At 44.1% G+C, this 23,803-nt stretch overlaps 1 protein-coding gene across 1 annotated transcript in view; it reads left to right on the plus strand.

Annotated features, from left to right (window-relative positions):
- The window catches only part of LOC139470186 (telomere-associated protein RIF1-like), a 42,381-nt gene extending 23,108 nt beyond the window's left edge, over positions 1-19,273 (plus strand). Inside the window, exons 22-33 of the mRNA XM_071252498.1 lie at positions 65-267; positions 806-911; positions 1,936-2,121; positions 3,484-3,563; positions 4,666-4,752; positions 5,065-5,152; positions 5,684-10,087; positions 13,535-13,630; positions 15,164-15,354; positions 16,377-16,612; positions 17,689-17,826; positions 18,196-19,273. Of these exons, the coding sequence (XP_071108599.1) occupies positions 65-267; positions 806-911; positions 1,936-2,121; positions 3,484-3,563; positions 4,666-4,752; positions 5,065-5,152; positions 5,684-10,087; positions 13,535-13,630; positions 15,164-15,354; positions 16,377-16,612; positions 17,689-17,826; positions 18,196-18,587 (6,207 nt within the window). The 3' untranslated portion in view covers positions 18,588-19,273. The remainder of the gene's footprint in view (positions 1-64; positions 268-805; positions 912-1,935; positions 2,122-3,483; positions 3,564-4,665; positions 4,753-5,064; positions 5,153-5,683; positions 10,088-13,534; positions 13,631-15,163; positions 15,355-16,376; positions 16,613-17,688; positions 17,827-18,195) is intronic.
- The last annotated feature ends 4,530 nt before the right edge of the window (positions 19,274-23,803 follow it).

Raw genomic sequence — 23,803 nt, forward strand, 5'->3', positions numbered from 1 at the left:
TGTATTTTCTCCCACGTTTACCTACTTTGATGACACTCAGCTGACCGGCCACTCCATGTTTCAGGTGGAGAAGCTGTGGCTGGATATCTCCACCTGCATCCAGAGTCGCTACACCATGCAGTATGACACGGAGTTCCTGGCGTGTGTGTCGCCGCTGCTGCAGGAGACGTTGTTGCACCCGCGCCGACAGATCAAGAACCAGTCTCTCATTCTGTGGAAGGCCACGTTCAGTCACGCAGCCCCGCTTACCTACCCAGAAGATCTCAAGTGAGTGGCGCAAGCAGAGTTGTCTCCCTTTGCTGGGATCTACTCAAGTACCTTCGTTACAATGTCGGTAACATCGCTTCCACCAGTGTGGGCGGCGCCTTTACAAGAATTTTGAAATTGCCCTCGAACCCCGATTGTAGTAACGTTTATACTTTGTTTATGTCTTTGGGATTGCCATCATATTAAATTTTGAAAAGGTTTACAACTGTCCATATTTCCCTTTTTGTTCGTTTGATCAGATTGGTTCGAGATTGCAGATCAACAAGAAATTATGTTGGTCCATTGCTGTTTGTAATCAAATGATGGTCCATGGCAGTTAGTAAACAAATGATGTTTGTCCATGGCAGTTAGTAAACAAATGATGTGGGTCCATGGCAGTTAGTAAACAAATGATGTGGGTCCATGACAGTTAGTAAACAAATGTTGTGGGTCCATGGCAGTTAGTAAACAAATGATGTGGGTCCATGGCGGTTAGTAAACAAATGATGTGGGTCCATGGCAGTTGCATCTGGTGATTGTTGGTTGGTGTGTATTGCAGGCCTGTGTTGATGAAGGTGAAGGAGAAGACGCCTATCATGCTGCCGGGGTGGGTGCAGACGGACACCAACGTCATTGAGGAGACGCCCTTCAGCCAGTACAGCCAGGTAGTCCTCTAGTGTTGTACCCCTTTGAAGACCTGGGGTAGAATTTATTTGCTGACTTGGTTGATGCATATCATCGTGTCCCAACTGAAGGATTGATGCTCATATCAATCACTGGATTGTTTGACCAGACGTGATTGTTTACAAATGACCGTCATGAAGCTAGAATATTGCTGAGTGCAACGTTAAACAACAAGGACGACAGTGGTCATGTTGTCCGGCTCTTGCTGTTGTTATCGACCTGCTTGTGTTTACTCTGCACAGAACTAGCAGAACAAACCTAAATTAACCAGTCATGCAGGACCCGTGAAGACCCGGGGTAGAATAGGTCTTCAGCAACCCATGCTTGTCGTAAAAGGCGACGCTGCTTATGCTTGTCGTAAAAGGCGACTAACGGGATCGGGTGGCCAGGCTTGCTGACCGGCTCGCCAATTGTGTGGATCGATGCTCATGATGTCAATCACTGTATTTTCTGGTCCAGACTTGATTATTTACAGTCCGCTGTCATATAGCTGTAATATTGCTGAGTGTAGCGTTAAACAACAAACCAACCAACCAGTCATGCAGTCTGAGTTAGCACTTTGTTTTGTGACGCACAGTAAGTTAGCACTCGCCCAAGTTGTTATCAGTTATCACAAATCATTATGATACATTGCGCCAAATTCTGTCAATACAATAAAGTTGAGTAAGTTACAAAATTCACCAGTTAGTGTGACTAGTTCTTGATTTTACTTTCTGTCGTGGTGGTTGTGGTCACCATGGTTACTGATTTCACAACATGGTGATGTGTTTCCCATGGTTACTGATTCCACGATCTGTCATGGCAGATGAGGTTACCATGGTTACTGATTTCATTATCAGTCATGTGGTTCTTGTAGATGGAGTGTTGGTCCCAAAACAAAGACAATATGTCAATCTCCTAATGCTGGGAAATAAGTGATGTGATCAGGCAAACAGTTCTATTTGACTTCATTGCAGTATATGAATGTTTGCAATTTTATGTCAAAATGCCAATGTTTGTTTGTAGATGGACTCATTCGCCCCCGATGCCCGTCTCCCTGGGCTCCCCTCCCCACACAAGATCGTGGGCAGCTTCATGCATAAGGCTGTGTCCCCCAATATAAAGAAGTCCCCCGCCAAACTGCCACCTCCTGATGTCCGGCCTGTCGGTTCCGCCAAGAAGAAGCTCTCTGTCAACGACTTCAAAGAGGAGGTAATGACAAGTGCAAAATGACACTGTGGGGAGTCTGCGTCAGAATGTCACTGTGGGGAGTCTGCGTCAGAATGTCACTGTGGGGAGTCTGCGTCAGAATGTCACTGTGGGGAGTCCGGGTCAGAATGTCACTGTGGGGAGTCCGGGTCAGAATGTCACTGTGGGGAGTCTGGGTCAGAACATCACTGTGGGGAATCCGGGTCAGAATGTCACTGTGGGGGGTCCGAGTCAGAACGTCACTGTGGGGAGTCCGGGTCAGAATGTCACTGTATGGAGTCCGGGTCAGAATGTCACTGTGGGGAGTCCGGGTCAGAATGTCACTGTGGGAAGTCCGGGTCAGAATATCACTGTGGGGAGTCCGGGTCAGAATATCACTGTGGGGAGTCTGGGTCAGAACATCACTGTGGGGAGTCCGGGTCAGAATGTCACTGTGGGGAGTCCGGGTCAGAATGTCACTGTGGGGAGTTCGGGTCAGAATGTAGCCGTGGGGAGACCGGGTCAGAATGTCACTCTGGGGAGTCCGGGTCAGAATGTAGCCGTGGGGAGACCGGGTCAGAATGTCACTGTGGGGAGTCCGGGTCAGAATGTCACTGTGGGAAGTCCGGGTCAGAATATCACTGTGGGGAGTCCGGGTCAGAATGTCACTGTGGGGAGTCCGGGTCAGAATGTCACTGTTTGGAGTCCGGGTCAGAATGTCACTGTGGGGAGTCCGGGTCAGACTATCACTGTGGGGAGTCCGGGTCAGAACGTCACTGTGGGGAGTCCGGGTCAGAATGTCACTGTGGGGAGTCCGGGTCAGAATGTCACTGTGGGGAGTTCGGGTCAGAATGACACTGTGGGGAGTCCGGGTCAGAATGTCACTGTGGGGAGTCCGAGTCAGAATGACACTTGCAACCTATGCTAGTTGTAAGAAGCGAACTTGTGGATTGGTTGGTCAGACTTAGTGACTTGGTTGATAGCGTGTCCTCATTCCCCAAGGCATGTTGATCACAAAATTGATCATTGGATTGACTGGTCCAGACTTCATTATTGACAGGCCACCGTGATATTTCTGTAGTAATGGTGATTACGGCGTAAAACCGCAAACAGTAGGTTATAGTGATATAGATGTATAGATTCTGGTTGTCAAACATTCTGGTTGTCATTGATTCTTGTTGGCTGTTGATTGTGATTGGCTGTTGATTCTGGTTGATGATTGTGATCGGCTGTTGATTCTGGCTGTTGATTCTGGTTGTTGATTGTGATTTGCTGTTGATTCTGGTTGTTGATTGTGATTGGTTGTTGATTGTGATTGGCTGCTGATTGTTATTGTGATTGGCTGTTGATTCCGATTGGTTGTTGATTCTGGTTGGTTGTTTTCAGGACTTTGTGATCATCAAGACGTCTCCCAAGAAGAAGCGAGTTTTAACAGAACACCAGAAGGAGGTGATGAAGGAGAGGAGGTGAGTTATCTCATCACATTCATTGATGGTAGTTTTACCCAACACATATATTACACCCTGTTGTGATAATGACGGATGGATGCAGATGCGAGTCTCGAGTGATGCACAAAATTGTGTCAGCTTGAATCATGAAAGTATGTCCCAGTCAAGCTGTCGTAACATGCACATTTTGCTGTCCACGTCAGATTTCTACACAAAGCAATCATTTTTGTTTCAAACAAGGGAATTCTCCAGTAACGTTAGACTTCACTTTATATTGTGTTTGTTGATAGAACAAGTTGTGTCCATTCTGGGCGCCCCATTGTCAGGCCTTGGAACCCAATTCAGTGAGAGCTCCCATAAACTGGCCGAGGTAGCACCATGGTGGTAGCAATTCCCTGTATTCTGTGCTCATGGAGATCTGATTTACAGTCGTCAAGATATGGCTGTAATACTGCCGATGTGACGTTAAATCTTAACTAACTCCCTCTAATTTACAGTCTTGTTGAGTGTGTGTGTTTGTTTCCAAATGAGTGGATTTTTGCTATTAAATTTTGTCGGTTCAGCTTGAAACAATTTTTTGTAAAATATTTGTTTCGGTTTCCCCAACAACCCTTATCTGGAGCCCCGGATCTTGGACCTCACGTCTTGGTTTTCTGGAGTTCCACCCTACCTTTTTTCAAATTAGATGCCAATAGTGTATATTTTTGCGCTTCTGTAGATATATCACTCATTATGTTCCATATGGTGACACTGTTGTCATTTGAAACAAGGCTTTCACTGACACTGCAATTGCCATTTTTCGAAACGGGCGGATGGGTAGCCTAGTGGTTAAAGCGTTCGCTCATCACACCAAAGACCTGGGTTCGATTCCCAACATAGGTACAATGTGTGAAGCCAATTCTGATGTACCCCAACGTGATATAGCTGGAATATTGCTAAAAAAAAGCGGTGTAAAACCATACTCACTCTCATTTTTCGAAACAAAGAAGTGTGAGAAAAACGAACCGGAGGGGCTGGTGTATTCAGGAAACACACATAGTTTATTTTGTGGCCTTACTATTGATCCTGACAGAAATGTTTCCCTCACTCACTGATTCCCTCACTCATTCGTCCTCCCCAGGACAATCCCGGTGATGTACAACAACCTTGACCTCTCCCAGGACGTGTCGCTGATGGCCTCGCAGTTCAATACAGACACACAGCAGGAGTGAGTACATCTGTACAGCACACAGGATAATAATCGGTTTTTAGAATCCATATTCTTGATCTAAATTTAAAGTTTTCCGATTTTATATATGTTTCTCATTTTATGGAGGCACCCGGCTTTTTACGTAAATATGTCTATATATCTATTTATTTTTTCAATAAATTGCGTCGATTACCCCAGTAACTTATTATTTTATCCATTCTTTTTAGGCCACTATCATATAGCTAGAATAGTGCAGGGTTAAATAATAAACAAACAAACTAATATGTGTGGGTTGGAGTGTGTAAAGTAAGGTAATGTTGTTCTCCTCAGTTCCATCATGATGCAGTCACAGCCACCGTCGGAAGATTCAGTCATAGTCATAAATTCAAGCCAGTCACAAAACCTTGAACAAGACAAGGTAAGAAGTCAGGCATAATCAGAAACTTGTCAGGAATATACAAATTGCGTTTTGATGGGATATAATTTTCCAAGCTGAAGTCGAAGTCATCTATGCTGTGCAGAGTTGTCTCCCCTAGGAGTGCTGGGATCCTATGTCTGAGGGTTCAGATCTTGATTTGCCCTGATTATGATTGTCAGCATCATACCTTTGCTCGTTTTCACACAGCTGACACACAGTTTACACAGTATAACTTAAATACTGTTCACTCACTCACTTGACGCAGGGGCTATAAAATTCGTCTTCAGCAACGCACACTTGCCGTAAAAGGCGACTTTGCTTGTCGTAAGAGGTGACTTAACAGAATGGTTGGTCAGGCTCGATGACTTGGTTGATGCATGTCATTGTATCGCAATTGTATGGATCAGTGTTAAAGATGTCAATCACTGGATTTTCTGGTCCAGACTTGATTATTTACAGACCGCCGTCTGAAGCGTTAAACAACAAACAAACAAACAAACTCACTGACTCCAATGTGGTCTTTGCTTTCAGGTTAAATCCTCTGTGCCCAAATCTTCAAGCACAGAGTCTCTTGCGGATGATGCCACGGCTGATGTGAAGAGAGGACGCAGGCGACGGTCAGTCCGATTCAGCAACGATGACAGCCAGGAGAAGGAGGGAGAGAAGGCGGAGATGAAGAGTCCCCCCAGTGCAACCCCAACTCTCCGGTCACTCAGGTCAAGGAAGGATACAAGACAGTCTGACGAGGATCAGAAGTCAAATGAGAAAGAACTGACATCAATAGAAAAGAAGTCCACCAAGAATGAATGTGAAAGCTCAAAAGATAAGGAGGCTGATTCAAGATCAAAAGTGAACAAAGATGCCGAGTCGGTCAGTTCAAGCGTTAATATCGACTCCAGCGACCCCTCACCAAGTCCCTCCTTGAAGCAGAACCTCATGCACGCGCTCGGAGATCAGTGGTTGAATACCCTGAAAAGTACATCAAGTTCGTCCCTGGGGAAAAGTGATTCTTCAGAGGAGAGCAAATGTGGGGAAGAATCGGTGAAAGAATCGGGGAATTCTACAAGCAGCTCCCAGAATTCACAGGAAGGAAGTGGGGAACATTTCACTCCATTCAAGTCAATCAGTCAGTCGCCACCTGAACGGAAGTCAAGGTCACCGGGGAGGAAGTCTCTCAGCCAGGAGGTGACAAGTTCCGCAAAATCACCCACTAGGAGCCGGGATCGTAGTAAAAGTTCTCAAGCTGGTAGCTTAGATAAATGGTTGGTGAAGTCGCCAGCCAAAGGTAAAAGTTGTGTGTTAGATGCCAAGTCTCCGGAGGACTCCTTCGTTCCTGATACTCAGTTGTCGACCACAATGGAGGTGTCCCTGTTACACTCTGTAGTTGAAGACACAATGTCTCCTTCGAAGGGCAAGCATATGGGAAGCAAGTCGTCCCACTCATTCGTTGAAGACACACAGTCCCCCTCAAAGTTTAGTCAAAAGAATTTGTTCTCCCCAGATATTAACGCTTCGATTGAGGAGACTCCAGTAAAAGATTCATCCAATATTCTGCCCGGTCCGTTATCACTACCCTCAAGTCGCAACTTGTTCGGGGAATGTGACAAGGTTGCAAGTCAGGACCATGAATCGGATGACATGGAGACAGACGTTAAGCTTGGCACGCCTGTTTTGAAAATCAAGAAGCTGACAACTGAAGAAATCAGCGTGCTGTCCCATGGATCTCCCGAAAAGGCAGTGTCAAAAGCTCTGTTCAAAGAACCGTTGTCAGTTTGTGAAGGTGGCACGTCGGGAGGCACGGATGTTCCATGTTCTCAAGGGTTTCCGACAGCAGAGACGAGTGAGGATCAGGAAAATATGGAATCCCAGTTCAGTCCTGTGTTTCCAAGGATATCCAGCGAGAGACCGGACTCTCAGATATCTATAAATTCGGATCCTGAGCCTGGCATTTTGAGCTTTGGACAAAGAGAGGAGTTGATAAATGCCTCAAGTTCATCCTCAAACTACAGCGTCAGTGTCCTCAATGCGGATTCGGTTAAAAGTAGTTCTCAAGATTCTTCTTCTCAAAATTCTGGGTTATACAAAGAGGTGGGTCTGGACACAGGGGACAAATTTACAGAAGAGCTGTTCGAAACATGTCCAACTGACACAGTGGATGCATACAACCCGGACTCGGTATCCACTTTGAAGGAAGGGTCATCCCAGAGTACGACAGATTCAAGCAGCTCTCAGAGCACCAGCTCGAGCCAGAGCTCACAAGCAAGTGCAGTGGAGACCGTTCTGTCTGAAGGGTCGTACAAGGTTGACCTTGTGTCCACTCTGGCTGAAGAGCCTGCGTCAAGGAGGAGGAAGCAGGATACGCCGAAGAAGATGGGTCTGGAAGATTTGAGGAGGACTCCGAGACAGCGGAAGAAGAAGACGTTCGATGGTTTTGAGGTTGATGGAATCTCCAAGTCTGAGAGTTCGACTGAGAGTACTGCTTCCAGAAAGGTCGGTAGACCACCTAGTGCGAAGAAGAGGCTGGAGAAGTCTTCTGAGGATAATGAGAGCTCTCAGGAGAAGGGTGCTGAGAAGGAAGAAGATATGTTGGTAAATGGAAAAGAGGAAGTTAAGAAGAAGGTTGGACGACAAAGAAAAGGATTGAAAGAAACTGACCAGAGTGACAGTTCTCAGGAGAAGATCGTTGAGAAAGAGGAAGATCTGTTGCATATTGGGAATGAGGAGAAGGGGAAGAAGAAGGGTGGACGACGAAAAGTTGATATTTCTAATTCACAGTCAGGGGAGGACAGTCAGGAAAAGAATGAGCCCAGAAGAGGAAGAAAACGAAAAGCTGATGAGGATGAGGAAGAAGATGATCTTCCTCTTTCTCAACTTAGTCAATCAAAGTCCGCATCGAAGAGGCAAGGAAGAAGTAAAACAGATTTAGAGGAAGCTAAAGAGAAGACAAAAGAAGCACCCAAGAGGAAGAGAACGAGGAAGAGCCTTGCTGCTGAGATGACAGAGTCCGAAAACCTTGAGTCTCAAACGAGGAAGTCACAGAGTAGCCAGGAGTCCGTGGATGTATTGGATCAGGAGAAAGCCGATTTGGGCCAGGACTGTAAGCAGAAGGAAGGGGTCGATTCTATAGCTGATGTTGTTGATGTTGAGACCAAATCTGATTCCCAGTTGAAGCAGACTAGGAATCCAGTTCAGGCTGTGACTGCAGCCTGTCTAGGAAGCTCTAGTTCCAGTTCTGGAGGTGATGCTTCTGCTCCCTCTCAAGGAAAGAAACCGAGAAGGATTCAACCCCAGATGGTTGAACCGAGTCAGGAAATGATTCATCCTGCATTTAAAGGTGCTCCAGAAGACTCACCAATTATTTTGGAAGAAAACCTGAGCGAGAATCCTGAGAGTACTGATTCAAAGGAGAGTGATAGACAGACAGAGGAAAGTCAACAAGGGACAGAAGTTATTATTGTAGGAATGGAGTTTGACAGTTCTAAATCTCTAAATGAGCAGACACCAGAAGAATGCCAGATGTCTAGTGAGGACATTTCTAAGGAGGGAGAGCAGACGCCATCTACCAAGCCGTCCCCAGCCCCTGTAAGGCGGAGTACCACCAAACAGAAGATTGAAGCCGCAAGGAAAAGGTCAATTTCCAAAATGTCAGACAAAAATTCAGAGGATTTGAGTGTTGAAGATTCAAATGAATGGACGGAGAGCAAATGCAGCGCTGCAAAAACAGCTCTGATACAGGAAAAGAAGAATAAGGATATCAAAGAAAGTGATAAACTTGACAGTCAGATGGATGTTATTGAGCCGTCACAGGCTCAGAATAAGTCCCTGTTTGTTAATCTGGACCTGTCGTTTTGTAAGGACTCGCCTCGGGCAGCAGAGCATGACAAAATCAAGGGGAAGGTTGATGAAATAATAAGTAGTTTGGCAAGCCCAGTAGCCCCCGGCAAGGCTGCTCCTCGGGGCAGTAAACGAAAGAGGAACATGTCGAAGATGAAAGTGTCCTCCCCGGTGAGTGTACGACTGCGGTCCTCGAAACTGGTTCTACGAGCAAGAGCCAAATTAGCAGGTAAAACTGTGACCAGGGTTTCACCTTTAACTGTGATTAGAACAAGGAACAGAGCATCTCCCAGACCGAAGAGAATTTTGGAAGAAATAGATTCAAAAATAGGAATGGAAGTTGAGGACACAAAACGTACAGTTAAAACAGAGGATGCAGATGGTGTGACTAGCAATTGTGATGTGGTTGCCATGGCAACAGTTGATAATTCTGGTAGTGCTGTAGAAACTGAAAGTGGTTTGGAACAAATTGAAACTGGTTCAGAAAAAAATGAAATTGGTTTAGAGCAAGATAAAACTGTTTCCCCCAAAAAATTAACTGGTTTAGAGCAAAATGAAACTAGTTTAGAAAAAGAAACTAGTTTAGAAAAAGAAACTGGTTTAGAAAAAGAAACTGATTTCGAAAAAGAAACTGATTTCGAAAAAGAAACTGGTTTAGAAAAAGAAACTGGTTTAGAAAACAATGATATTGGTTGTGGTGCAACTGAAACCGGTGGTGATATAACAAGTCATGCTAGTGCTCCTGTTCGACCCAAGATTGATTCGCTAAATGATACCCCAAGGAAATCAGCCGAAAAACCCAAACGCAAAGTGATCCATGCCCATCGAGGCTTCTCCGATTCCAAAGTGCTGAGCTTGAATAAAATCCGGGCAAGGAACCGGTTGGCTGATCGCGGAATGAGTATCGTGAGGCGCAGTATACTGAAGCAGAAGAACTCGAGCGACAACAGCAGCCCCTCAAAGAGGCCATGTGAAACTGACTTTCAGCCAATCAAAGTGTTCCAGTTTCATTCACCGAGTGCCTCCCCGAGTGCTGGGATTCTGAAGAAGCGGCGCCTGAACTCGGACATCCCAGTCAACTCTCCCTCCCCACCTTCCAAGGTGAGTGCTAGCAGCGTAGAAATCCATCATTTTTATACCCGGGGCCGGGGGGGGACTGCGATTTTTCAGAAATTACAATCTGTTCCCCAAAATCCGGGGAGGTGAGGAATAATTTGAATTGTTGATAGGCATTACTTGGAGCGGGTGGATGACAAAATAGAGACACTCTTTAAATAAAGATGTTGTTATCCATAAAATGTGTCTAGTTGAAAAATGAATTGTTTCCGCTTTTTTCAAGAAAAAATATATCATGGACATGCTTGATGTTCTGAAAATTAATTGTAGCTTGGAAGGGATTGTTTGGGGCCTGCTTTTGCAAAAGATGTGTATGCCTTGAACTGGATGCAAGAATATTCAGTGTCAGTCTCAAACATATAATCTCTAATATATAATGGTCGGTTCCCTGACCTCAGCATGGTAATCATGAACCTTGTCCTTAACCACTGACCGCAGCATGGTAATCATGAACCTCGTCCTTAACCACTGACCATAGCATGGTAATCATGAACCTCGTCCTCAACCACTGACCGCAGCATGGTAATCATGAACCTTGTCCTTAACCACTGACCGCAGCATGGTAATCATGAACCTCGTCCTTAACCACTGACTGCAGCATGGTAATCATGAACCTCGTCCTTAACCACTGACCACAGCATGGTAATCATGAACCTCGTCCTCAACCACTGACCGCAGCATGGTAATCATGAACCTCGTCCTTAACCACTGACCGCAGCATGGTAATCATGAACCTTGTCTTGAACCACTGACCGCAGCATGGTAATCATGAACCTCGTCCTTAACCACTGACCGCAGCATGGTAATCATAAACCTCGTCCTCAACCACTGACCTCAGCATGGTAATCATGAACCTTGTCCTTAACCACTGACTGCAGCATGGTAATCATGAACCTGGTCCTTAACCACTGACCTCAGCATGGTAATCATGAACCTTGTCCTTAACCACTGACTGCAGCATGGTAATCATGAACCTTGTCCTCAACCACTGACCGCAGCATGGTAATCATGAACCTTGTCCTTAACCACTGACCGCAGCATGGTAATCATGAACCTTGTCCTTAACCACTGACCGCAGCATGGTAATCATGAACCTTGTCCTTAACCACTGACCGCAGCATGGTAATCATGAACCTTGTCCTTAACCACTGACTGCAGCATGGTAATCATGAACCTTGTCCTTAACCACTGACTGCAGCATGGTAATCATGAACCTGGTCCTTAACCACTGACCTCAGCATGGTAATCATGAACCTTGTCCTTAACCACTGACTGCAGCATGGTAATCATGAACCTTGTCCTCAACCACTGACCGCAGCATGGTAATCATGAACCTTGTCCTTAACCACTGACTGCAGCATGGTAATCATGAACCTCGTCCTTAACCACTGACCACAGCATGGTAATCATGAACCTCGTCCTCAACCACTGACCGCAGCATGGTAATCATGAACCTCGTCCTTAACCACTGACCGCAGCATGGTAATCATGAACCTTGTCTTGAACCACTGACCGCAGCATGGTAATCATGAACCTCGTCCTTAACCACTGACCGCAGCATGGTAATCATAAACCTCGTCCTCAACCACTGACCTCAGCATGGTAATCATGAACCTTGTCCTTAACCACTGACTGCAGCATGGTAATCATGAACCTGGTCCTTAACCACTGACCTCAGCATGGTAATCATGAACCTTGTCCTTAACCACTGACTGCAGCATGGTAATCATGAACCTTGTCCTCAACCACTGACCGCAGCATGGTAATCATGAACCTTGTCCTTAACCACTGACCGCAGCATGGTAATCATGAACCTTGTCCTTAACCACTGACCGCAGCATGGTAATCATGAACCTTGTCCTTAACCACTGACCGCAGCATGGTAATCATGAACCTTGTCCTTAACCACTGACTGCAGCATGGTAATCATGAACCTTGTCCTTAACCACTGACCGCAGCCGTGGTCCAGTGGTAGAGTGTCTGCCCAGAGAGCGGAAAGTCCAGGGTTTCATCCCCAGCCACGCCATACCAAAAGATGTTAAAAGATGGTACTTGTTTTTACCCTGTCTGGTGCCCGGCACTAAGGGGCTAAAACAAGGACTGGTCCGCTCGGAGTCAGTATACTTTGTCTGAGTGGAGTATTCATGTTAACCTGCAGCATGGTATCTCAGTGAGCTAGCACCATAAATCGTCATGAGTCCAGACTTTTACAAGCAGCCACATACATACATACACGTGCATGCATGTCGCTATATAAGTGCAATAATCTTGGCTGCAACATTAAACCCCATTTCACCCCACCTCAACTTAACAACAGTTTGATCTTAAAAAGATTAAAGCGTTCGCTCGCCGCGCCGAAGGCCCGGGTTCGATTCCCAACATGAGTACAATGTGTGAGGCCCATTTCTGGTGTACTGCCCCGTGATATTGCTGGAATATTGCTAAAAAAGTGGTGTAAAACCAAACTCACCCACTTAATGTCATTGACTGGATTTTCTCGTCCACACTTAATTATTCAGCAGCCACTGTCATATATATATTGCTGAATATACAATACACAATAAACAAATATGAACATGAACCTTGTCTTCACCAAAAGTGTGATTGTAATCTAACCTTAATCCTTAATCGTATCCAGACTTACTATAAGTTGTAGCAAGATCACGCGGGGTTCATGGGGTGTTATGCGTGGAGGCGAGTAGTATAAAACCTAACTAGGGACACAAAAAACTCCATGAACCCTGAGTGATCCTGCTACAACAAACTTATCTTAATGACGTTTTAATATGACATTGTAAAAGAATTCAAACAAATTCAAAATTGATAGAAAACAGCTGTTAGATTGAGCTGAGGTTAGCTGCGACTTCCATTGCATACGGCTTTTTGCTTTGGAGCGGGTTACAAGGGATTTATTCTGTTCTCAGAAATCCACATGCAGCCTGACTTGTTTGTCGCGGGGTTTAAGGGATTTATTCGCCAACTGCTAAACTTATTCCCATCCAAGGCGGGGTATATCATATTTTATCATGATCACGTGGCCCAATCAGATCTCATCATTCTGACATGGAGGTATAAGAAAATGTTCACGTTTCACATCTGTGCTTACTCACGGACATCAGTTTAGATCTTCAGCAACCCATGCTTGCAGTAAATGGCGACTATGCTTGTCGTAAAAGACGACTAACGGGATCGGGTGGTCAGGCTTGCTGACTTCGTTGATGCATGTCATCGATCCCAATTGCTTGGATTGATGCTCATGATATTAATCACTCGATTGTCTGGTCCAGACTCAATTATTTACAGACCGCCGTCATATAGCTGGAATATTGCTGAGTGTGGCGTTAAACAACCAACCAACCAACCCTTCTAAACAATACACACGTCTGTGGGGAAGGAGCAAGAGCGCTGTATTAACCTGCTTGTTCCTTGCAGCGGCGGGTTTCGTTTGCCGAGCCTATCATCAGCGGAGAAAGCCCTCATCGTGCTGTCAGCCTTGACCTCATCAAGTCCCGGAGTGCAGCAGGAAAGGTAAGCAGTCAGGCGACACATGTCACCTGTACACTGTCACATATATAGGACTTCAGTCAGTCCCGCTTTGGCGACACTTTGTGTCAGCAGACAGTGGCTTCGTCTTGTCTGGCTGTTGGTTTCCTTGCCTCTGTGTAGATCCTTCATTCATCAGTTGTGTCTGCTTGCATGTTCTGCTAGTTATGCCATGGCTCATCTCCTTGGCCTCTGTTCTGTTTATGATACAAAGTTCAGAGTGGCGTCCCTTGCCAGAATTCTATAGGTTCCCGGAATCATCCTGATTAAGAATATTCGTGTCAGCACTGTACCTGTGCTTGTGGGTTTTGCTAAAAGGTAACCAACAGTAGCTCAGCATTTAATATATCTTTGTGAGGCTTTGCTTTGCTTTGCTTTGCTTTGCTTGAGGATTGCTTTGCTTTGCTTGAGGATTGCTTTGCTTTGCTTGAGGATTACTTTGCTTTGCTTTGCTTGAGGTTTGCTTTGCTTGAGATTTGCTTTCTTTTGCTTGAGGATTGCTTTGCTTTGCTTGAGGTTTGCTTTGTTTGAGGATTGCTTTGCTTGAGGTTTGCTTTGCTTTGCTTGAGGCTTGCTTTGCTTTGCTTGAGGATTGCTTTGCTTGAGGATTGCTTTGCTTGAGGCTTTCTTTGCTTTGCTTGAGGCTTGCTTTGCTTTGCTTGAGGATTGCTTTGCTTGAGGCTTTCTTTGCTTTGCTTGAGGCTTTCTTTGCTTTGCTTGAGGATTGCTTTGCTTGAGGCTTTCTTTGCTTTGCTTGAGGTTTGCTTTGCTCTGCTTGAGGATTGCTTTGCTTTGCTTGTTTCATGCCTTTAGTTTGCTTTCCATTTGTTCACAGCAACTGTTCACTTTCCCCCGAAGACCTGGCAGCAGCCTGCGTGTCATCGCCCCACTCAGCAGACCCAAGAAGGTTCATCTTCCAAATCCCATCTTCCACATCCCAGCTTATTCACCGACATGAACTTAATACTTTTGTCCTTACAACCAATAAAATGATCTGTTAGGGCATGAAAACTCAAATCAACATCCCTTAGGTCAATTGGCCTTAATTTCACTATTGGTGTAAACAGTAAAGATCGACCAGTCATTTGGCCCTGACTAAAGAGAGTGGGTTTCTTCCTGTGTAGCCCATGCTAGTCCATTGTGTCACAGGGCGGTCGGGTTGCCTAGTGGTTAAAGTGTTGGCTCGTCACGCCGAAGACCTGGGTTCGATTCCCGACATGGGTACAATGTGTGAAGCCCATTTCTGGTGTCCCCCGCCGTGATATTCTTGGAATATTGCTAAAAGCGGCGTAAAACCATACTCACTCACTCACTCATTGTGTCACATTGCTCAAATATTGCTTCTATCGAGGGAGCATCCATTTCATTGGGAGTTGGACAAACTATTCATTTGAAACATCTTTCCCCCATAAAAATCAAATGGATGCTCCCTAAATGATGTCAGTTACCACCTGACTTGTCAGATCTGCTACATGTTCAATTGTTTTCCTTCAATACTCAACCAAACTTTTTGTGCAGACGGTTGTGGACAGTGGAGACTCACAGCCCAGCCAGTCACCAGTCAGCCAGTCACCGGTCAGCCAATCACAAGCAAGCTACCGGAGCACGCAGGAGTCGCAACTGAACAGCTCTGACCCCGTCTACCCGGATTTGATTGGCTGCACCGAGTCCGTCACAAAGGTTCTGCCCCAACTGACTTCATCTGTCTGGTGAGATGAACTGTGACACCTCATAACCCTTGAACAGTTTCATATGCTGCAAACCTGTCAAATTCTCCTGTTGGGGGGGTTCTAGGTTAGAATAGGTCCCCAGCAAACTATGCTGGATGTAAGAGGCCAACAAATGAATCTGGTGGTCAAGCTCGGTGATTTGGTTGAATGGTAACCAAATGGTGTGGCTGCCATCATGTACCTGAAATTTTGCTTCGTGTAGCGATAAACAACAAACAAACAAACAAAACCTGTCCAACTCACTGGAACCCAAGAGTCAGGACCGACTCCATGGTCTTGTGGTAGAGCGTCCGCCCGGAGAGCGGAAGTTCCGGGGTTCGATCCCCGGCCGCGTCATACAAAAAGACTATAAAAGATTGTACTTGTTGTTACCCTGTCTGGCACTCGGCATTAAGGGGCTAAAGCAAAGACTGGTCGGCTCGGAGTCAGTATACTGTGTCTGAGTGGGGCATTCATGTTAAACTGCGGCATGGTATCTCAGTGAGCTAGCACTATAAATCGGCATCAGTCCGGAGCCACACACATATACATGTGCATGCACGTCTCTATATAAGTGCAATAATGATTTGGTCGAAACAATCACAATTTTCTGCCCAATGATACTGAGGTTCAAATTGCTAAGGCACCGGTGACATGAAGCATTCTACAGAGAGACTGCTGACCAATGACAGCCATGCTTTCAATTCACATAGTGTTAACTATTCATTACTCAGTGATACAAGATCTCTGATTGGCTGCTTTGTTAAAACAGACTCAAGTCATTTTGTTACCATGGTACTTTTATCATTACACTTTTCACATGAAATTACTCTTTTTTTACCCCAAAGCGTCAATTCCAAAGCTTTTATTATACCAAAGCTTCAAATAGGGTTGTGTATGAAGCTCATTTCTGGTGATATTGCTTTAATATTGCTCAAACTCACTCACTCAATTTGGGTTGGCCTCATTATAGAGGATATTTTGGTTGAATTTTCACTTTGCAATGCATTTTAACTGTTCAGGTCGCGCGGTCTGGGGCAGCTCGTGATGGCACGCAACATCCACACTGTTGGAGATCTGAGCAAACTGACAGAGGTCGACATCCACAATCTCCCTATCAGGTCACCAAAGGTCGTCACTGTGCGCAGAGTTCTGCATGACCTTGAACAGCACCTTGAGGTCAAAAGGTCAAAGGATGTCAAGGCCACAGATTCTGAGTCGGATCAAGAGGACAAGGCTGAAAGTGCAGTTTTCAAAGGTAAACGCTGGTGTATATTTTTCAAACTGTACCTGTTAAGAATTAAGCCTGGTTTTTCAAAGGGATTTTACCTCTATGGTTCTCTCCATTTGTACCATCAGTGTTGACATAGTTTTGGTGAAGGTGTTTTTCTCATCACACCTATGGCCTGGGTTTGATTCCTAAAATGGTACAATGTGTGAAGCCCATTTTGAGTGTACCTCATCATAATATTGCCAGAATATTGCCAACAGTGGTGTAGAACCCATCTCGCACACTCTCACATATATTTTTATGGTGTTGATTGTATTCCATTGAAATATAAATAGGCCTGAACATGTTTGTTGCGATCAACTTGTAGTGTCATAAGCTTCAAAGGCTGGAGTAGCAACTTTATCAGGTTGAATTCTGCAGCTATTTTCTTAAGGACAGTTTTGTGCCTCTTCCTTAGGCTAATTTTGTAGTTATTTTCTTTAGGATTATTTTGTAGTTATTTTCTTTAGGATTATTTTGTAGTTATTTTCTTTAGGATTATTTTGTAGTTATTTTCTCTAGGATAATTTTGTAGTTATTTACTTTAGGATAATTTTGTGTCCACCTTCTCAAGGCTAATTTTGTAGCCACTGTCTTAAGACTAATTTTGTAATTATTTTCTTAGCATAATTTGTTGTAATATATTTTTAGGCTGATTTTGTAGTAATTTTCTTGAGGTTGATTTTGTGGAAACTTTCTTGAGGCTTACTTTGTAGTAATTTTCTTGATGCTAATGGAGTAGTAGTTTCGAGACCTGTGAACATTCGGGAACAGAATAGGTCTTCAGTAACCCATGCTTTCAGTAACAGGCGACTGAGAGTCTAACATGTCGTAAGAGCCAACTAAAGGGATCGGGTGGTCAGGCTCGCAGACTTGGTTGATGCATGTTATCGTCTTCCAATTGCGTGGATCGATAGTCATGATGTCAGTCACTAGATTGTCTGGCCCAGACTCGATTATTTACAGACCGCTGTCATATAGCTGGATTATTGCTGAGTGCAGTGTTAAACAACAAACTAGCAAAAGTAATTTCAAACTGTATTTCTGCAACTGTTTGTTGATAGTACCGAGCGTCACCCCCATGCAGTCACTGGATACAATAGAGGAGGACGGCGAGACGGAAGCGAAGGAGACCCGTGAGGAGGAGCCCGACTCCCTCCCTGACATGGAGGTCGCTCTTGATGAACTCGTGCCCAGAAATGGTAAGAATCTTTGGTTCATTTGGATTAACAGGGATTGATAGTGTTTAGCATATTTTCCACCCATCAACCTATGCTTGTCACCCCAACTGGATTATGGTCGCCAGCAACCCATGCTTGTCGTAAGAGGCAACTAACAGGATCGATTTGTCCAGCTCGCTGACTTGGTTCATGCATGTCATCATGTCCAATTGCATAGATGCTGATGATATCAATCACTGGATTGTGTGGTCCAGACTCAATTATTTACAGACCGCCGTCATATCGCTGGAAACTTGCTGAGTGCAGCGTTAAACAACAAACAAACTTACCAACTTCTAAAACTGCATTTGATATATCTGACATTTCATTTCTTCAATTTCAATTTTTCAGCGGATGACGAACTTAACAGCAGTATTGAGGCGGAGCCTGAAGGGACAGTTGAGAGTGCAATTGAGTCAAGTAACCAACCAAACAGCCAATCACAGAGCACAGCCAGTTCTAGCCAATCAGATTCAGTGTTTCTAACAGACTCAGCAGCCGATGCCCAAGGAGGGCCTACACAGACTGTGGAACTCGTTTCAACTGCTTCTGTCAGCGCTGAAGATCATGGTGCCAATCTTGCAAAGGTTCTGGAATCTCTTGTGAAAGAAAATGACTATAAGCGTCTCCAGAAGATGAGGACTGGGGACCTGTTCCAGGTCCATCAGCACCTCACACATCTGTCAAACATTGTTGTCACGGCGATGAAGAGTCGATGCCATTCGCCGACTAATTCCCAGTGAGGGTTAAGATGACCGACTTCGTATCACCAACCTGTCTTCAGATGACCGGATGGTTTGATGGACAACGAGCTCAACTATCGTATTATATTACAGCAAGATCTTTCACCAAAGTACACATGGAGTGGCGACCAAGGTTACAAGAATTGTATCAGAACAGAATTAACTGGTTATTATGTTGAAAGTAGTTCTAAAGTGATTTTCTTACGGAGCAAGATTCAAAATATGTTTATATATATTTTTGTGAGATTGGTCATTGACTGTTGTTGAAATGCAAGACCCAACAAAGGACAACCTGGATATTCAGTTCTATACGTGGACCCATTCGTTACCACATGTTTGTTTGAAAGTGACAACACCGTTACCATCTTTCTAATCTGTGGCAGATTATCCCTAGCTCAGGAGTGTAAGTTGATGCAGGGCTATTTCAAGGATGGCGTGACAGTATATAGGTCAAATGATTGAAACTGGCATGACAGTATATAGGTCAAATGATTGAAACACTGGTACATAGTGCTGAAGGGGGCACCTGTTGCCCACTCATCTAAGGCACTTGTTTTCACTGTGCAGAGTTGCATCCCTTTGGTGTGCCAGGAACCTATGATAATTTGCCCTAAGGTTTGTTGCACCATGTGGGTGATTGTGTGTTTAACCAAAGTGTAAATGTGTAAGACCTGCATCACTTTGGCTTTCCATCCACATTTAGCTGACACGCTGTGACAAAGCAGCCGTAAAACACCCATCACTCTTTCGTTTTAGCAGTGTAGATTGGTGCTCACACTATCAACCACTGGTTTTGTCAGAATCTAGTCTCCTCAGTGGATTGATTCACCAGACGTTTACTCACTGTTCAGTGTTAGAACTAAACTCAAAACGTTTTACTAGCCCGGTAAATATAACTTGCACTGTTAAAACAAGGTGGAAATTGTGAATTTGTACTAGCCGACAGGAATTTGTGCTAGCTTCGGACTAGCGGGTAGTGTTTAATCTGACCCGGCAGTATCGATGATATTTTAAGATTTAATGTACCGTTATTTATTGAATTGATTTTAATAGTTTTAATTTAAGTTCTGTGGTCGGCATGAAAAGTCTGTCAGTCAGATGAAGGATGACTTTTCAGTTGCATGTCTTTGTCAATCATGATTCTTGAGACATAAGTGGCTTTAAGAATTTTTTACATCCTGTTTTTTCTATCAATTTTGATACAGATTAAGAGGAATAAATATGCTTCCTTAGAAATATTTATTAGATGTGTGGGCGATAACTTCAATGCTTCTCTGGTTACTAAGCACCATGTTCCTCCATCGCCAGTGAAGACATGGGCGCTGTGAAGAGTGGTCGTGGTAAGCATACTTGACTTTAGTGTCGTAATGAAATCAGACCACATACAGTGTATAGCCTCTACTGGTGTGAGTGCCATTTCCTGCCATGAAAGACCGACCAGGTCATATTCTGGGGAGGGCTGGGTATGGGGGAATTTTATCAGGAAGAAGAATTTGTCTGCCACAGAAAGTACATTGTTACAAGAGGATCATAAATGAAAACATTAATCAGCTGTTGATGAATAACTATCTGGTCGAAATCCCTAGCCCAAGGATATCAAATAGTCGGTCCCTTAAGTACTGTATTGAGCAGACGGCTGTAAGGCTTGGCACATATTGCTCAGTTGTTGATTGATTGATTGATTGATTGATCGAAGTACATGCTGGGTCCAGGACTTGATTGATTGATCGAAGTACATGCTGGGTCCAGGTGTTGATTGATTGATTGATTGACTGACCGAAGTACATGCTGGGTCCAGGACTTGATTGATTGATTGTAGTACATGCTGGGTCCAGGTGTTGATTGATTGATTCAAGTACATGCTGGGTCCAGGTGTTGATTGATTGAAGTACATGCTGGGTCCAGGACTTGATTGATTGATTGATTGAAGTACATGCTGGGTCCAGGACTTGATTGAATCTTAATTGAATTGTGATTGAATCTTTTCTTATTCTTTTGTGAGATTCCATGTTCCTGAAAGAGGACGGGTGATAAGGAACAGTGTATACAAACCTGTGAAGTGCTGACCATATGTGGCCAAGTCCGTTTTGAACATGGACTGGCCCTTGTTGGCGTTGGATCTAGGTGGAGACATGAGACATTTCCTTCAGAATCAAGTGGAAAACTTCATGGAATAACTAAAGAAAACCCGCTCTGAACTTCTTTTCACTATGGAAAACAAATATATTTGCAGCCACATGTGCAAGTTAATTATTCACTGATTCCCAGAGGAATTAATGCGGTGCTGTGTCATGGTGTCAGGGTGTGAAGACTGTTGGTCAGGGTGTGAAGATGCAATAAGTGTCCAATTATCCATGAACGTTTTTGTTCACACTTTTCATTGTTTTATCATTTTCATTGTTTATAATCACAAAAGTCATAATTTCAGAGAAAATCAACTTTTACAGATCAACATACATCGATAGTGATTTTGCTTGTGACGAATAGCACAAGGACATTCTTTTGATTTTATCAACTTTGCACAGGCCATTCTGTAGGACTATGAACTGATCTGAAACCCTGTATTAATATCAAATTTAAGCTTAACTACATCAACTCTGTGATGAAGTCTTTCACGGGCAGGGGGCACGGGTGACCCAGTCGTCTAAGGCGCCGTGATTCGCTGTGCAGAGTTGCGTCCCTTGGGCACGCCAGAAACCTATGATTGTGGGATCGAATCCCGGTTCGCCCCGATTATGTTTCTAGGTTTGTCAGCACCATACCCGTGCTCGTGGGTTTCACCGAGGTGGTAAACGTCTGAGACCTGCATCACTTTTGGCTTTCCTCCCACATTAAGTTGACACGCCGCGATATAACTGGAATACTGTTAACAGCGGGGTAAAACCCAACTCACTCACTCACTTTCACGGGCATTTAGAAGTTGGAAGTCCAGGAATACATGCCATGTTTTCATGGATGACAACTTCCTTGTTCCTGGTCCCAGATGGTGTCCAAAGTTTTGGGCAAGATACACTAAGAAAGTATTATGCTGTCCATAGCCACAATCAATCATTTAGTGAGGAAGAACCACCATATTTTATTACCATTCATCCTCCTAGAACTTGATTTTACCCATTTCACAGCATTGAAGCGCTGAGTATTGACTTGAGTGCTGATTATATCAACATATTCACATTTCTTTCAGTGATGGTAACCTCAATAAGTGAGTTTGGGATACTGAAACGTTTCATTGTGTGATGTTTTGGTTTGGGTAGTTGTTTAAAGCACTCAGCAATATTCCAGCTATATGACGGCGGTCTGTAAATAATCGAGTCTGGACCAGACAATACAGTGATTGACATCATGAGCATCGATCCATGTAATTGGGATACGATGACATGCATCAACCAAGTCAGCGAGTCTAACCACCCGATCCTGTTAGTCGCCTCTTACGACAAGCATAGTCGCCTTTTAGTAGTAAGAGGCGACATGTGGCTCGTGAGGTCAGGCTTGGTGACTTGTTTTAATGGGTGTCGTCGAACGCTGAGGGTATAGATCGTTATTCTCAATGTCAATCATTGGATTGTTTGCTCCACACTCAATCATTTACAGACCGCTGTCATATAGCTGGAATATTTCTGAGTGCGTCGTTAAACAATATAGAAACTAATTTCAGAACTATGCTATTTCTCATCAATGTGTTTGTAGGCGTGTAGTAATCACGATACATCAGTTATTGGGCTGTACTCGTCAATTCTTTAGGAGAGTCAGGTGTGACTGCTATACCCCTGGAGTTCTTTTGTGACTAACAACAAATTGGTTGGCAAAAATCTGAAAACCATGATATTCTTTCACATTTCAATGTTTGGGAATCTGCAGTTTCGTTGTTTTAAAGGAGAGCCTTGCCTAATACACAAGTGTGGCCTAATGTTTTTTGTCTTGATGCCGCTGAGTGCGGGCATGGTGCTGAAGGTCAAGTCAGATGTTACTCCATTGGGATGAATGCTTGTAGTACGTGACGAGAACGAGTCCATGTGCAAGTATTTATCACGTTTGTGTCCTGAGAATGTACATAAGTTTGTGCTTAATCCTGTTGATAGGTTTGTGGTCATGTTTGCATACTATATATAGATACAAATAACAGTTTCAATATATATGTAGATATTTCTTGTATTTCATGAATTTGATAAATAAACGAGATAAATATTCATTGTCTGTGGTCATCTTTCTGTAAATTGGCTGCTCTGTCCAGAGAGGAAGGTATGTGGTCACCCTTCAGTAAATTGGCTGCCCTGTCCAGAGAGGAAGGTCTGTGGTCATCCTTCAGTAAATAGGCTGCTCTCTGTCCAGAGAGGAAGGTCTGTGGTCACCCTTCAGTAAATTGTCTGCTCTGCCCAGAGAGGAAGGTCTGTGGTCACCCTTCAGTAAATTGTCTGCTCTGCCCAGAGAGGAAGGTCTGTGGTCATCCTTCAGTAAATTGTCTGCTCTGCCCAGAGAGGAAGGTCTGTGGTCATCCTTCAGTAAATTGGCTGCCCTCTGCCTAGAGAGGAAGGTCTGTGGTCATCCTTCAGTAAATTGGCTGCTCTCTGCCCAGAGAGGAAGGTGATTTTTAACTATCAGTAACCCGTTATATTCAGTAAACCCCTGATATCGTGATAATCAGCTAAGTCAGCAAGCCTGACCACTCGATCTCGTTTGTCTCCTCTTACGACAATCGTTCAACAGTGGTGAAAAAGCAACTGAATTACCCAGCTGAAATAGAAGTTAAAAGAGACCCGCACATCTTCCTCAGTGTCTCATATATGCAAAAAGATTTAGAGTGATAAAAAGACTATCCACAAAACAGTATGACAAGAGGGATGTCATCAACTTTCTATGTTTGTCCAGCAATATTCAAGCAGCTCCAGCCCATGGTGTCTACACTTCACAACTCTTGAGGTACAATCGATATATGAATAATGGCGTTTTTACGCTGAAAGCATCTAGTTTTCGACTCGTTGCTATCGCATCAGATGAGACCAAGAGTTCATTTAGAAATATTGAATTTATTGTTGAATGTATGTAAATACTATAACGATTGTGGCCAGGAAGCTTTGGGTGCATGATATAAGTTAGATTAAGTTCAAATTATTAAGTAAAAGTGCAATATACTTGCCCAAATCTTGCTTTATGTGCTCCAGTGAAATCACAATTTTTATTTATTGTCCAGCGAGAAAATGGTAGTTGCGACTTACCAA

This window comes from Haliotis cracherodii, unplaced genomic scaffold, assembly GCF_022045235.1.
Source record: "Haliotis cracherodii isolate W230 unplaced genomic scaffold, xgHalCrac1.p SCAF_20, whole genome shotgun sequence".
Classification (NCBI taxonomy): Eukaryota; Metazoa; Mollusca; class Gastropoda; order Lepetellida; family Haliotidae; genus Haliotis; species Haliotis cracherodii.